Source organism: Lutra lutra, chromosome 15 (assembly GCF_902655055.1).
Source record: "Lutra lutra chromosome 15, mLutLut1.2, whole genome shotgun sequence".
Taxonomy (NCBI): Eukaryota; Metazoa; Chordata; class Mammalia; order Carnivora; family Mustelidae; genus Lutra; species Lutra lutra.
In genome coordinates, this window is record NC_062292.1 from 45,168,510 (window position 1) to 45,182,458 (window position 13,949).

Sequence of the window (13,949 nt, forward strand, 5' to 3'; positions counted from 1 at the left end):
GAGACCCGGCATTGTTCACTGTGCCACATTTCTATTCTAAATTTAGGCATCTTTTTTTTTTTTTTTTTCCAGGCAAAGATTACTATGCAAACATTTAAGAGAAAAAAAACTTTGCCCAAAGTCATTTTTTCCCTCGACTTCTATTTGGTTTCCTGCAATGTTTAGATGACTCATTCTCTTCCAAGAAATTTTAAAGAAAAGAGATGCAGGCTGTGTGATAGCGTACAAAGACTGCTCTGTAAATTCTTATACCTCCCTGCCTAGAAAACCCATTGCATTTTTTTTTTTTTTTTTTTTTTTTAAAGCAGGGAACGGAAAGGCCCTGCAGACTTCATTGTCATGTACTCGGCCTCTTCAGGTTTTGTTGTTCCCGGGATTAAATGTCCCTTTTGTGTTTGGGTGGGGCCCCCTTGTAGCTTCCCAGCTCTGACAGCCAGCCCTTCCTGGCTTGCCCGGGCCACGCTTGCCCCCAGAGGCGCACAGTTAAGGTTTCTGAAACAGAGAACGGTGGCCTTTTAGCATCCGTGAGAGGAGAGGGAGGCACTGGCCATTTCCTGCCTCTCCTGGTGGCAGCGTCGTTCCTTGTTTGCTGGGGGCTTGGTGGGGCCACTGTAGCTGGGAGAGCTTCACGTGTGTTCCCGGCCCAGCCCTCAGCCACAGGGAGCCGTAAGTCAGAATCGCTTCAGCAGCCTGTTCAAATAAACAGGGATAATAGTTGAGTCGGTCCTTTTCCAGCTAATCGGTACATGAAAGGAAACATCTGCCTGGGCTTAATTGCTTTTTTATTGGTTATGCTTTTTCTCCTCCTCCCTTCCCCTCCCCACCCCTCCTGTGGTTAAGTTATTTAAGTCCTGGGTAAGTAACAGGGTAGAGGAATGGAAGCCTTCTTCCAGAACCTCCACTGTTTAAACATAAGGAGGTGGTAAGGGAGGATGGGAGGCTGGCAGGGGAGTTGGGACCTGGAGGTGGAAGGGTAGGGTGTTTGGAAGTGATACTCGTGGTCACTTCCTGGCCTCGTTGCTGACTCTGGGGCTGGCTGGTGAGTCATTTTGCCTCACTTCACCTCCTTGGATCTCTCTGCTTCGGTGGACCTCAGCTCTCCCCCCCCCCCCCATGATGGGAAGGAGAAGCCGGTATGTGAGAGTCTAGATGAAAGGCATTTCCTCTTGTGGCTCTTCCAGTGGTTGAGGGCATTGAATGAGAGACATTTGGGAATGGTAAATTTTAAGACTGGCAAGCTACCCTGAAGCCTTCCGTTTTGTAGATCATCTCGGTCCCCGAGGAAAACCTGCTCATTATCTTCTGCTTTGGGAAGTGAAGCCGACCAGCCATACGCAGAAGCGGGTGGAGGGTGCATCTAATACGGACTCAAGAGGCCAGGCAAAATATCATGAAGGATCCTGGAATGGCAGAGGTTAGGAGGGGCCTTGGAATACTTTCATTTTATGGAAAAGAAAACAGAGGCCCAGAGAGAAGAATCGATCGCATTGTTCAAAGATATCTTCTTGATGGTGGAGGAGCCAAGAATAGGAAACTCATGTGATGGCTTCTTCAAGGCTCCTCCCGCCCACTTCCACCCCACCAGGTGTAAAGAGTGTGTCTCCGCACAACAAAGGTCACACAGATGTTGTGTTCCATAATTAATTCCTTAACAGAAAAAGGCAAAGCATTCAAGAGACACGAGAATGCTGAAAGAACATGTAAAAAAAGAGAAAGTTCAAGCTCACTACAGTCAAAGGACCGCAGGTCACGAGAAGGTACCTGCTGAATCATCAAGAAAAAAGGCTTCCGGTAGTGTTTTTCATTGGTGCAGTTTTTCTCAAGGGCAGTTTAATGGCATGAATGAATAGTCTTTGACTCAGCAATGTGACTTCTGGGACAAAATGATGAAAGGTGTGTGTATAGGTGATGCAGCAAATAATTTAATAGAGCGTGTTTTATCATAAAAATTTGTAAGCAAAATGGATGTCCAAGAATAGGAGCTGCGGCAATATCATCTTCCAGAATGTTCTAGAAGAAGAATACAGGGGGAACTGTTACAAACATTTGTTTGAGTGAGAAAGTTACAGTGTGTATAATGCAACCCCGATTTCATGAAAATCGTATGGAAGAAACTAGAAAAACAGATAAAGTCTCAAGTGGTGGTTTCTTAGTGGTAGGAATTAAAAGTTGCTTTTCCCTTTTGTATATCTTCTTGAGTTTTGGCTTTCTTGTTTTGTTTTTCTTTTTCCAGTTTTCTTATTAATTACAATAAACATTTTAGAATCGGAGAAAACAGTTTTAAAGTCATATGTCTTGAATAAAGCAAGATTGCAAATGATTATGCTTCTGACATGCAAGACCTCTTTCTTTCCCTGGGAGTGGAGCCACACCAAGGGTAGTATCTACCTGCTGTTAGAAGGGCATTGTTGGTATCTGATGGGTAGGAAAGAACTAGAAGGAGCTGGCAGAAGATAAAAAGAGGGCTTCCCCTCTCAGTGACCCAATGATGCCAATCAGTTTTATCCCCTGCTCTCTCGGGCTCGGCATAGAACACTCGGTACAGAAGGCATGGCTCTTTTCTCCTTCGTGCTTCTTCATCCTTCTTTATTTCTACTATTCCATCTGTGTCGTTAGATGCCCAAGAACCACTAATGCTTAGTACTTAGTACCGGTTGGAGACCCCTTCACATGTATTATCCGAATCTGGTACCATTAGCTGATCTCCAAAGCAGTTATTACTGGGGTACCACTGTGCTGGGAGTTTGGGGCAGAAATAAATCAAGTAAGACCTGTACTTCCTTCCTCCTTGGACGTTCCTATTTGGTGAGGTGCTTCGGACCCCTTGGATGTTTATGTCCTTCTTTCTGTGGCGTCCTATTTCACATCTGACTTTCTTCCACAATTCTCAAGAAGGCTCAAGTTCAAGTGTCCCAGAAGACTTACTCCGCCTAACAACAGTTGCTAGGTCAGATGTGGCTTTCAAGCCGGCTCTTCGGGGACCCACTGAAAAAAATCAAATCCTACACCCATTTGCCCTCCACACGATTGCCTTAACTAGGCTATGGAAGGGGCGCATTTCATTTTATTAAAACTCTTTGCTTAATCTAACCATAATTGGGTCTGATCGGAGTGGTTATCTGATTTGCTGGATTAAATAATGGGCCTTAATTGAGTCTGTGTTAGTTGTAGAGCCCATAAGGCTGTTCTTGCCTTGTCGCCCCCTCCTCCCCCCTTTCTGGTTCCCAATTAACCTCCATTCCTCTTTTCTTGCAGAGTAAAGAAGTCGGCCAGCAGCTCCAAGATGATCTGATGAAGGTCCTGAATGAGCTCTACTCGGTAAGTGAGATGGTGCCTGGCTCTTTAACAAGCAGAGGAAAGCAGCATTTGGCAGCCTGCGGCTGAGGACGCTGCATGGTCCCCACTGGGGGTGACTCCACCCATTTCTTTTCCTCACACTCTTATTTTCAAATCTGAACAAGCCCCAAACTCTCAAAATGAGCTCCCTGCTCAGCTGCGCAAACTAACCGTGGCCTCGTCGGGGCATAACCGCCAGAGACCGGCCAAGGCCTTCATCGGCACAGCGGATCCCCGGTAGCAGCAAGCCGGGGACCCCAAAGCTAATGGCGAGGAACACAGCCTGCATCGAGCCATTAGTATGTGCCTGCCAGGAAGGACTTCACGTTCAGGGTTGCGCATCAGTTCCTGGCTCCATCTACGCATTTGCCACGAAAGCGGGTGCCCTAGAGGGCGGCCCAGGGTCCGAAATGCTTCTCATCAGAGGGGCTGATTCAGGCAGAGAGACCGGGCATCGACTCCCTGGGTTTTTAAAAGGCCTTTCAGGGCCCCCATCTTCAGCGGGGCTGTGCCCAGCCTTTGTGTCATTGTCTAGATTTGTACCATTCTGTTCTGGAGGTGAAATTGATTTCCTGTGTTACTTGTTTATTCACTGTGTTTCCTCCCTCCCTCCCTCCCTCACTCCCTCTCTCTCTCTCTTTCTTCCTTTCTTTCTTCACAGGAAGACAGGCAGTGGTGACATGCATCACAGCCATTTGGGATCAGAGAATTCTGTGTTCTTGATCCAAAAGCCTAGGTGTGGCTCTTGTCATAGCAACTGTTACGCAAGAAAATAGGGTAGAGTAGTCATCAGACTGGCCTCCAGTGACGCTCAGCTTGTTTGGACTTCCTGCTCTGTGACTCTTCTGCTCTGAAGCCAAGCAGATAGATGGGACTCTTTAGTTCGACTCCCAAGTTCTCATTTCTTTCAAGGGCAGTTAAGGCTTTTTTATAAAAATAGAAGCCTGTTGATGTGAATCATTTACAGACTAGATGCATTTTCCTGAGCCCTGTTGTCTTTTTAATGTTTTACGTTTTATTTTTAGAGCATCTTCTAGGCACCAAGAAGAGCTATTACTCCCTTTTCCTGGCAAAGAATTCACCAAGATAGACTATGACACATGAAGTCGTTATATGAATCCTTTTATTTTCTCGTAAGCGTCATGGGCCTCTGCTGTTTGCTCTTTCTGGGGAGGAGTAGGATGGATGGCCAGCAAACCCCAAATCAGCTCAAAACCAGGTTGCCATTTCTGCAGTGGGACTAGAGAGAGTAACGAAAGTGCCCAGGGATCCGTTAGCGCTGCCTCATGTCCGAGATCTCCTAATACGCTATGATTTTTAAAAAAGAAATAAGTGAAAGGGTATAGTTCGTGCAGAAATGAAGAAGAAAACTGTGGAACTTGTTGCTCTGGTTTGAAGAGGCATCGGCTGGGCATGGAGTTCCCTGCCAGGAGGTGAATGGGTATACACTCTTTTTATTTTTATTTCATTTTATTATCGTGTAGTTGACACACAGTGTTACGATGGTTTCAGGCGTACAACACAGTAATTCAACAAGTGCTCCCGAGTGCGCCTACCGTTTGTTCCATAAAATGCTATTATGACACCACTGACTGTGTTCCCTGTGCTGTATCTTTTATCCCTGGATACACACTCGTTTAATTTGTCCAAGGCCAAAATACAAATTTGACTCAGGTCTCCACATACTTCGTGTATCTCCAGTCACACTTCCTAAAATATCTGACAGTAGTTAAGGGTCAAGTGAGTTTGCAGATTCTGTAGGCCATTAGAAAGTTCAGAGGACAGAACTGAGTTGTTTCTTCTGTAGGGTGAGATGAGTGTAGGACTGGCCTCAAGAAGGCACCATGGCATTAGGGTCTCTGACTCCCAATTTGCCTAGAACTGAAGGGTTTTGGGGGCATGAGACTTTGAGTGCTACACCTAGGAGAGCCCTTTGGTAAGCAAGGACAGTTGGTCACTCGACATTTGACAGTGGTTTCAATAAGGAAGAACTTGGCAGTCATATAATAGTGGCTTTGGGAAGCTACTTGCTGAATGTTCTCCTTCTCTCTCTCTCAGAGGAGTTAAGAAGAGAACAAGGGAGACCTTTTTATAGAGAGCTCTCACCTTATTTGCTTTTTGGGAAGGCAAGAGGGCCTTTTGCTTCAGTGACCCCCATGACAGTGGAAGTTATTCGTGGGCCATGGGATAAAGGAAACCAAGGGTATAAGGAACCCACCATGTTGAGTGCTCTCCTTAGCTTGTATCTCCCCTAATGCTCAAAATATTTCTTTTTGGGGGGCACCTGGGTGGCTCAGTGGGTTAAAGCCTCTGCCTTCGGCTCAGGTCATGATCCTGGGGTCCTGGGATAGAGCCCCACATCGGACTCTCTGCTCAGCGGGGAGACTGCTTCCTCCTCTCTCTCTCTGCCTGCCTCTGCCTACTTCTGATTTCTGTCTGTCAAATAAATAAATAAAAAATCTAAAAAAAAAAATATTTCTTTTTGGGAGACTGATTACCCAAGGGCTGATAATTTAAGTACTTTTGAATCTTGATGATCCAAGGGGCAGAGTCTCGGTGTTCCCAAATAAGGATGCCTTTGGGCAGGAGGCCCAGACTCATACCGTAAGTGGCCACCTGCCCCTCTGTACCTTCCTCTTTTCTGCCTGAAGGACCTTTGAATTTCCTGACTTGGAATTCGGTGCCAGGGGCTGCTTCCCACAGCTGCCATTCAGAGAGCAACCCTTGTGAGCATTCTCCTCCATGTGTGTCTCCCCCCATATTGAGCTGGCTAGTTGGTAGGCTATGGTCATAGGTGGTTTTCATTTTCCAACTGGTGACCCAGGGCTGCCTTTGAGGTTGGAGCATACTGCTTCCTGAAGAACTCTGGAATTCTCTGCCTCAGTTGTACTCAGAGTTTGTATCTGAAAAAGTCCAGCAAGTACCCAAAGGAAGGAGGGTCTGTAGGGGCACAGAAGCCACATGGATTGGCTAAGTAGGAAGAGTCAAATAAGCCCTAGAATTGAGAAAGGAAGGAGAGGTGTTGTAATGCTGGGGTGTGGTTGCCCTAGAAGTTTCATGCTTCTATACTCCCCTCGAATATATGGCTGCTTGATTTGTGTAGTAGCTGTCTGCTGGCCGAGCTGCTGCAGACTGGTACTTGGCACCTGCTCCCTGGAGACAGTGTCAGTGAATAGACAACCAGCTCTGCTTGCCTGTTTGTCTCCAGTACTAGGCACTAGAGATACAGAGACAAATAAGAGATGTCCCTGAACTCAAGGCATTTAGTTTTAAGAGAAGAGACAGAAAAGTAAAGCAAGTAAAGTATGAGGTGATGATATTTACATGAAGTCAGGCTTCTTAGAGATTTGAATTGAATCTTAATTGCCAAGAGCTCTTTTATTGTTCCCCAGATGTTCCTTTTTGGTTGTATTCTGTTCTTGTTTCATGACACGATGTCTTTTTGTTTTTTATTGACCTCTCTGGGGATATTATTGATTGCTTTTGAAGTTTTCTCCTTTCTGTATACTTTCTGTTCTCTCTTAATTGCTTGTTTTGGTCTTGGCCTTTCATATTAGATATTTTCCTTAAATTTTTGGTACTCCTTAGCTGCCTTTTTCTTATTCTAAAGTGAGGCATTGAAAAGCCGGTTGAAAGATCTGTGCTATCTGTGGTCTTCACTGTAGGGTGATCTGACTGGTGTTTCCTTGGGGAAGCCCTGATAATCACTAGTTCTAGGTTTTTATCTTGGACAGTCAGATTCCCCAGACAAGGCTCTTTTGACTTCCTGTCTGTGTCTGGGGCCTGAGTTGTGTAAGAGGCCAGGGCCATCACAATGTTCAGTATAGAATTTTCTGTTGATCTTCCTATTTTAAGTTCAGTACCCCTATTCTCAGCTGAGCCTGGTGTTCCCAATGCATAGGCCTTCTATAAGAGAAGGTGCCTCTAGTCCTCCCTGGAGGGGGAGAGGATGGGATCTGGTAGTCCAGCAATTCTAGGCTTTCAGTAATTTCTCTTGTTTTAACTCCCATCTTCATCCCACTGCCACCAGTTCCTCTTAGGGCTTCAGTGATGTAAGTCTGCTTGCTTCTTGGCTCTGCCTTCATTTGGTTTAGGGTTTGGTGGATCATTCACTACTTGCCTCCCTGCTTTTTATGTGCTGTTTTCATTCTTTTTATTTTCCTCAGTTTATATCTAAGAAATAATAATAAAAACTCTTTTCTGTTATTTTAGTGTGGCTTGGGGAGAGAACAGGGCTAATGACATAAATTAAGATTTTGTTTTTTGAAGTAAAGTGAATTCTCTTTGTATAACTGAGAATTTAGACTTCCGAGTTTTCCCCCTAGTTTATATTTGCCTCTCTCAATCTCTCTCTCTCTCTCTCTCTCTCTCTCTCTACACACACACACACACACACACACACACACACACACACACACATATGTATATTTCTCCAAGTTCTATCTTGACTTCCCTATTTTTCCCAATTGTTTTGGCATCACTTATTTAAGCTTTGACCCCTGGGTACCTCAGTTTTTCCTTGAGTTGAAGGATACTAGCTATACTTCTTCCATATTTCCATAGAGGACAGATTTGGTGTCATAAAGGCAAAGTCATTCAGGCAACCACATTGATTGTAAAATTGTCAACTGTGGACATGACACATTTCCCAACTGTGGAGAAGAGAAGAAAACACAAAAGAGGAAGTGGTGCTTACCTTTAGGAACTCATAGTTTCCTAGACTAGGTGGTGTTTTACTCTTTTACAGAGAGTTCTTCAGTGGAAAGGAGCAATATAAATCACTAAGTTTTATTACTTCATTGTTGTCTTCTTGGCATTATTCCTTTGAGTCCTTTTTTGACTCATATTCATTCATAGTGTTTCTTGTATCATTGTGAAATGGAAAATCACTTTTTTAAAAGTCATTTTTACAACTATTCATTCAAGCTTTTGAATCATATTCAGGTGAAAAGAAAGAAAAAGTAGTCTGCCCTTCTTCAGCCTGGATAATACATGCCTATTCCTCACTTCCTAATCACTCTGGAATCTGGGGGACTGTTTGAATTACTTAGAAAGGTTTTTAATGCTACCAGTTACTAAATATCATTTCACCAGTATAGAGAGTGTAGAGAGTTGATCTTATACTTATGGAAAATGATGTCAGGTTGAAAATAAGGTGAAGAGTAGATTTAAAAAGTTCTGTATCCAAAATGAGACATTTAAACTGTAATGAACTTTGATTTTGTCGATGTCCCGATATTCTTTATTCTTTCCACCACTTCTTGCTGATCCTAAGGGATTAGTATACCCATAAGGTCCAACCAGGATTTCTCAACCTCAGCACCATGGATGTTTTGGGCAGACAGTTTTGTGGTGGGTTGTCCCGTACCCTGGGTGGTTAGCAGCCTCCCTGGACTCTGTCCAGCAGATGCCAGTAGCAAGCTCCCAAGTGTGACAATCAAAAATGTCTCCAGGGGGCGCCTGGATGGCTCAGTGGGTTAAAGCCTCTGCCTTCGGCTCAGGTCATGATCTCAGGGTCCTGGGATCGAGACCCGCATCGGGCTCTCTGCTCAGCGGGGAGCCTGCTTCCACCGCCTCTCACTCTGCCTGCCTCTCTGCCTACTTGTGATCTCTCTGTGTTAAACAAATAAAAATCTTTATTAAAAAAAAAAATGTCTCCAGATTAACCCCCCACTTAGGACCACTTCTCTAACACAAAGCCCTAATAAAACCAGCTCCTCTTTTCAAACCGGTCTTGACTAAACCTAACCTTTCCTCCCAGCTAACCCAGCTCTGGTCCTGTTCAGAGGAAGACACTGGTGCCTAGTGGCTCAGAATGTGGACTTTGTGGTCTGACAGACCTGAGTTTGAATCCTGATTCTGCCATGTATGAGTGGTGTGACATTGGGTGGGATGGTTTAATCTCTTTGTGCCTCAGTTTCCCCATCATTAAAAGTGGAGATAATCACACGTCTTTTATGGAGGAGTTGTGAGGGTTCAGTGAGACAACTCACATAAAGCCTCTGACACGCAGCACATACTAGGTAAGCGGTGGATATCATTGTCAGTATTATGCCCTTACTCCCCGTTGTTCGGTCTGCACCCTGCGTCTTCACACATGTACCCGGCTCCCATACTCTTTCTCCCTGTCAAAGAGATCATGCGGCATCAAAATGTCAGCACTCTTGAACTTGAGCTCGCTTGGTTGTAGTCAGCGTTTTTAATTCCCAGATAGAAGCCAGAGGCTCCCTGTGTAGAAACAGAGAGCTCCAGCAGGGACGAGCGGGCACCTCGTGGCTGGACGTACCTTTGGGAGGAAGCACGCACAAGTTCTAGCCTGCCCTGCCTCCTCTTTAAGAAAAGAGATTGGACCCCCAGACAGTGGCTTTGGTGGGAAATGTGAAAATTGTTCTTTTCTCCTTTAATACTACTTCCTTCCTATGGCAACTCTAGCTTTACCCGGTGTGGGTTTTATTCCTTCTTGGGCTCTCACCTGAATTGGTGTGTGGGTTAACAGTCTTCATAGGGTTGTTTTCTAGATCTCGGGGTCACTGTAAGGATGAAATGAGAAAATGTGTGTGTAGCACTTGGCACAAAGCCAAGCATATACTACATGCTCAAGAAACAAGAGCTACCATTGTTCTTGCCCCTGCTATTCTAATTAGCTCCCGTGAGAGAGGGTGCTTGACCCACATGAAGTAGGCCAGACGGATCCTTAGAATGCGAGGCCAGTAGAAGGAGCTTTTGGAGCCTTTCTTCTTCCCCTTTTTGTATCTGAAAGGTCCCGAAAGTATTGACTACTCCGTCTGTGTCTGTGCTGGACACTGGAGACTCCGTCGCTGTCTGTGCTGGCCCTCTCAGGGTTCCTGACCTGCCACGGAAGGGCTTTGCTCTTGGGATCCGAGTGGTGGTGACGTACATATCCTGTGTACTTGACCTTGTGAGCTGGCTAAGCGATAGAAATTACTTAGCTGATTTAAAAGAGTCATGATTACAGGTGTTGATAAATAGAAGTAAATAGCACATGATGGAAGATATAAAGTCCTTTTAATAATAAGACATTGGCTCCGTTCAAATGCTGCTTTCCTGTGCTTTGGGGTGGTCTTTAATATGCAGTGTTGGCTGAGCGGAACACTTAAGAACCTTTCCCTTAAGGGGGTGAGGATGTTGCTTCCTGTGGCACGAGTCCGGCTGAATCTGGTAGTCTGTAAAGCAGAGAATTGATCCTATTGGCTTGACCTCTGGGGGCGGGGGCGGGGGTGTCTTGCAGGTCATGAAGACATATCACATGTACAATGCCGACAGCATCAGTGCTCAGAGCAAGCTAAAGGAGGCAGAGAAGCAGGAGGAGAAGCAATTTGGAAAATCGGTAAAGCAGGAAGACCGGCAGACCCCACGCTCCCCTGACTCCTCGTCCAATGTCCGCATTGAAGAGAAGCACGTCCGGAGGAGCTCGGTGAAGAAGATTGAGAAGATGAAGGAGAAGGTATGTATGCATCCGCAACTGTAGGGGCTGGGGAGGAACACTGTGGAAGTCAGGACTGAGAGTTTTCCAGTAGGTGCTATGAAGAGTGGAACAAAGAAACTCACTCCTTTAGTGCCTAATGGCCAAAAGTGAGTCCTTGCTATCTGCTCTGGAAGACACTGTAGGTACCAGAAGAACTTGGGTGTGGGGGCTCCAAGTTTTTGCCTGTAGCAGATTCATAAGGATCAGAAGAAACCTCTCCCAAGCCTGGGTGAGGGACCACAGACCTAGGGCTGGGCTTCAGATGTCCTGTACTCAGGGGCAGATGTAGGGACCCCTTCTTCCGGGTGGTGGTACAAGGATGGAGAACAGTGTTTGCCGATAGAACCAAAGTGGGACATGCATCTAAAGTAGGGAGCCTCATTAACCTTTCCTGGATTGATCTACATTATGCCCTTGAATCTCATTAAACAGAATTAGAACCCAATTTAAGGCAGACGCGCACAGGGAGTAGCCGCACAATTGTGGTTCTCGAATGTACTGTACTTTCATCTTTTAGAGCACAATCTCCCCTTTTAAAAAAAAGTAGAATTGAACTTCTGTTCTGTTTTCAGCGCCAAGCCAAGTACACAGAGAATAAGTTGAAGGCCATTAAAGCCCGGAATGAGTACTTACTGGCTCTGGAAGCAACCAATGCATCTGTCTTCAAATACTACATCCACGACCTGTCTGACCTTATTGATGTAAGTGCTTCAAGCTGGGGGCTCAAGGGCGCCTTTTTCCTAGGTTTGGAGAACTAGTCAGGTGTTGCCCAGTTCTGTTGCTCGGCCTTTTGGAGCATTTTGAGAAGAATTACGATGACAGTAGCTGTGGTCCATTAGGGGCTTGCCATGTACCAGGCAAGAGGTGAAACCCTTTTTACTTTATCTTATTCGGTTCTTACTGCAATCCTGGGAGGGGGGCACTCTTTTCTTCGTTTTTACAGTTTAAAATTCAGAGTTTAGACGAGTTTACCCAGAGTCAGCTAATAAGTGACAGAGGCAAGATTTGTCCCGACGTCTGATAACGAACTCACGCTCGTAGCTGCAGTGCACTTTTGTCTCTCAGGAACCGTTCCTTTGGGTCAGCTGCTTGCACACAGACGTGAATGGCAAGAGTCACAGAGTTAGGAGGCCATGCCTTACATTTAGATAGTACTTGATGTCTCTTAGTATTACTTCATTTGACTATCCTATCACCCTCTGGATCAGTGTTACTGTCTCCAGTTTGAAGATTAGGAATCTAGGGCTCAAGAAGGTTACCTGCCCACAGTTACACTGCAGTTGAGGGTCCTGGTCAATAAGGTAGCTAGATGCCCTTGACCTGTGGCCCGTGCATTCTGATTCGTGACGCAAAGATGATGAGAGAAGCCGGTAAATAGGCACATGTGTTTTGCACGCATTAGGCACAAGGGATATGCTTTTTGTCTTTTGCCTTATGGGTCAACCTTGGCCTTGCTTCTCCTGCGGCTTTTCTTCAAACTTTACATTGAGTCTTGCAGACGCCCACCTGGCCCAGTTCCTGAGCCAGCCCTGACTCTAGCTGCGGGAATACACCTTTCCCTCTCGTCTTCAAAGTGGGGGGCCAGGAGCCAGCTGACTCAGGTGTACCCAGGCTGGTCCCCTCTCGGAAGCCAGATATTTGCCTCTAGCTGTCTGCAGGTGGCCACTGGGCTTTAAAAACTTCTGGCCAGACCTGGCACACTTGCCTGACTTGGTTTCTCAGTGAGTGAGCCTGCCACAATTCGCAACAGCATTTGGGGTCTGGTCTAAGATTCAGGTCCTCTGGGGCTGGGTACTGACCTGTTTTGGAACTGGGCCGTGCTGCCCTCTCCTCCACCTCTCTCTCCGGCAAACAGAGGAACTGGACTTGATCTTGGTGCTGAAATCTGGCTTCACATGCTTGCGGAACTTTTCCAAACTAGTTCCTCCAGCCAGGGACTTTTGATTTTGCAGACTTCTGCCTCTTCATGTCCTGGGTGTCGTGGTCCCATCGGGTAAGGGGAGCCATTAGGCCTGCTCCAGGCACCACTTTCTTCTCTTTGCTTGTTGACGCCAGTCTCAGCACCGTCCTTCGGTGGAGGTCAGAGCGCTAAACAGGATCCTTTCTCCTCAGGAGGGGAATGGCTCTTCACTGTCTGGAGCGATGCCTGTTCTCAGCACAAGAGAGAGAATCAGTTCTTTCTTATGTTCCATTTCTGCTATATATCTCACATTTGGTTTAAAAAAAAAAGAATCAGGGGCTCCTGGGTGGCTCAGTGGGTTAAAGCCTCTGCTTTCGGCTCAGGTCATGATCTCAGGGTCCTGGGATCGAGCCCAGCGTCGGGCTCTCTGCTCAGCGGGGAACCTGCTTCCCCCTCTCTCTCTGCCTGCCTCTCTGCCTACTTGTGATCTCTGTCAAATAAATAAAATCTTAAAAAAAAAAAAAATCAGGCCATGCAGTCCATCACACCTCTTTGCCCCCAGAACAACAACTTTCCTGCCCCTTTCACCAGAATACCGACCTCAGAGGGAGACAGGGGCTACAGCTCCATCAGTCATCACTTTTGCAGTCCGTAGACCCTCCATCAGATGTGCGTGGGTGTTTTAAAAATCAGTCCAAGAAGCAAGGTATTTTGCACCTTATTCTCAGTTAAAAAGAAGATGTTAGAGCCCATCTTCATGGGATATGGTACAAAGTTTCATGAAAAAACATCCTCTCAGCCTCCTTAGCGCTCAGCTCGGGTATGGGTGTAGGTTACTGTGGGCGGGTCCGTGTTAGTAGCCTTCTAGGCCACTCAGATAGTCGAGTCACTCTTGATGTGTTTGTTGTTTGTTTTGTTTTCATTTTTCCTGAAGTGAGGACAGATTGATTACTCTTTTTCTTTTTTAAAGCTGGTAACATTATGTGGCTAAGTAAATATTTATTTGGAATGAGGCTATGTGCTTAGCACCAGGGGTACAAAATGTATAAAATCATTTTTGCCCATTTTTGCCCATTTTGCCCATTTTTGCTCTAAAACAATTTGAACCCAGAGGTGTTCATAGACCTACGAAAAGATAATTTCTATGAAACTGGCTAACTGCAATGCTGAGGGAAGCCCGGGGGGCCCTAGGACTGTGTTCTTCAAACCATAGATCATGTTCCATTA

The 13,949-nt window shown here is 45.8% G+C and overlaps 1 protein-coding gene across 9 annotated transcripts in view; it reads left to right on the forward strand.

The window, feature by feature from the left end:
• The window catches only part of SRGAP2 (SLIT-ROBO Rho GTPase activating protein 2), a 232,804-nt gene that overhangs the window by 151,238 nt on the left and 67,617 nt on the right, over positions 1–13,949 (forward strand). For all 9 annotated transcript variants that reach the window (XM_047704932.1, XM_047704934.1, XM_047704933.1 and 6 more), the window contains 3 exons: positions 3,256–3,318; positions 10,586–10,801; positions 11,395–11,523. In XM_047704932.1, coding sequence (XP_047560888.1) covers positions 3,256–3,318; positions 10,586–10,801; positions 11,395–11,523 — 408 coding nt within the window. The remainder of the gene's footprint in view (positions 1–3,255; positions 3,319–10,585; positions 10,802–11,394; positions 11,524–13,949) is intronic.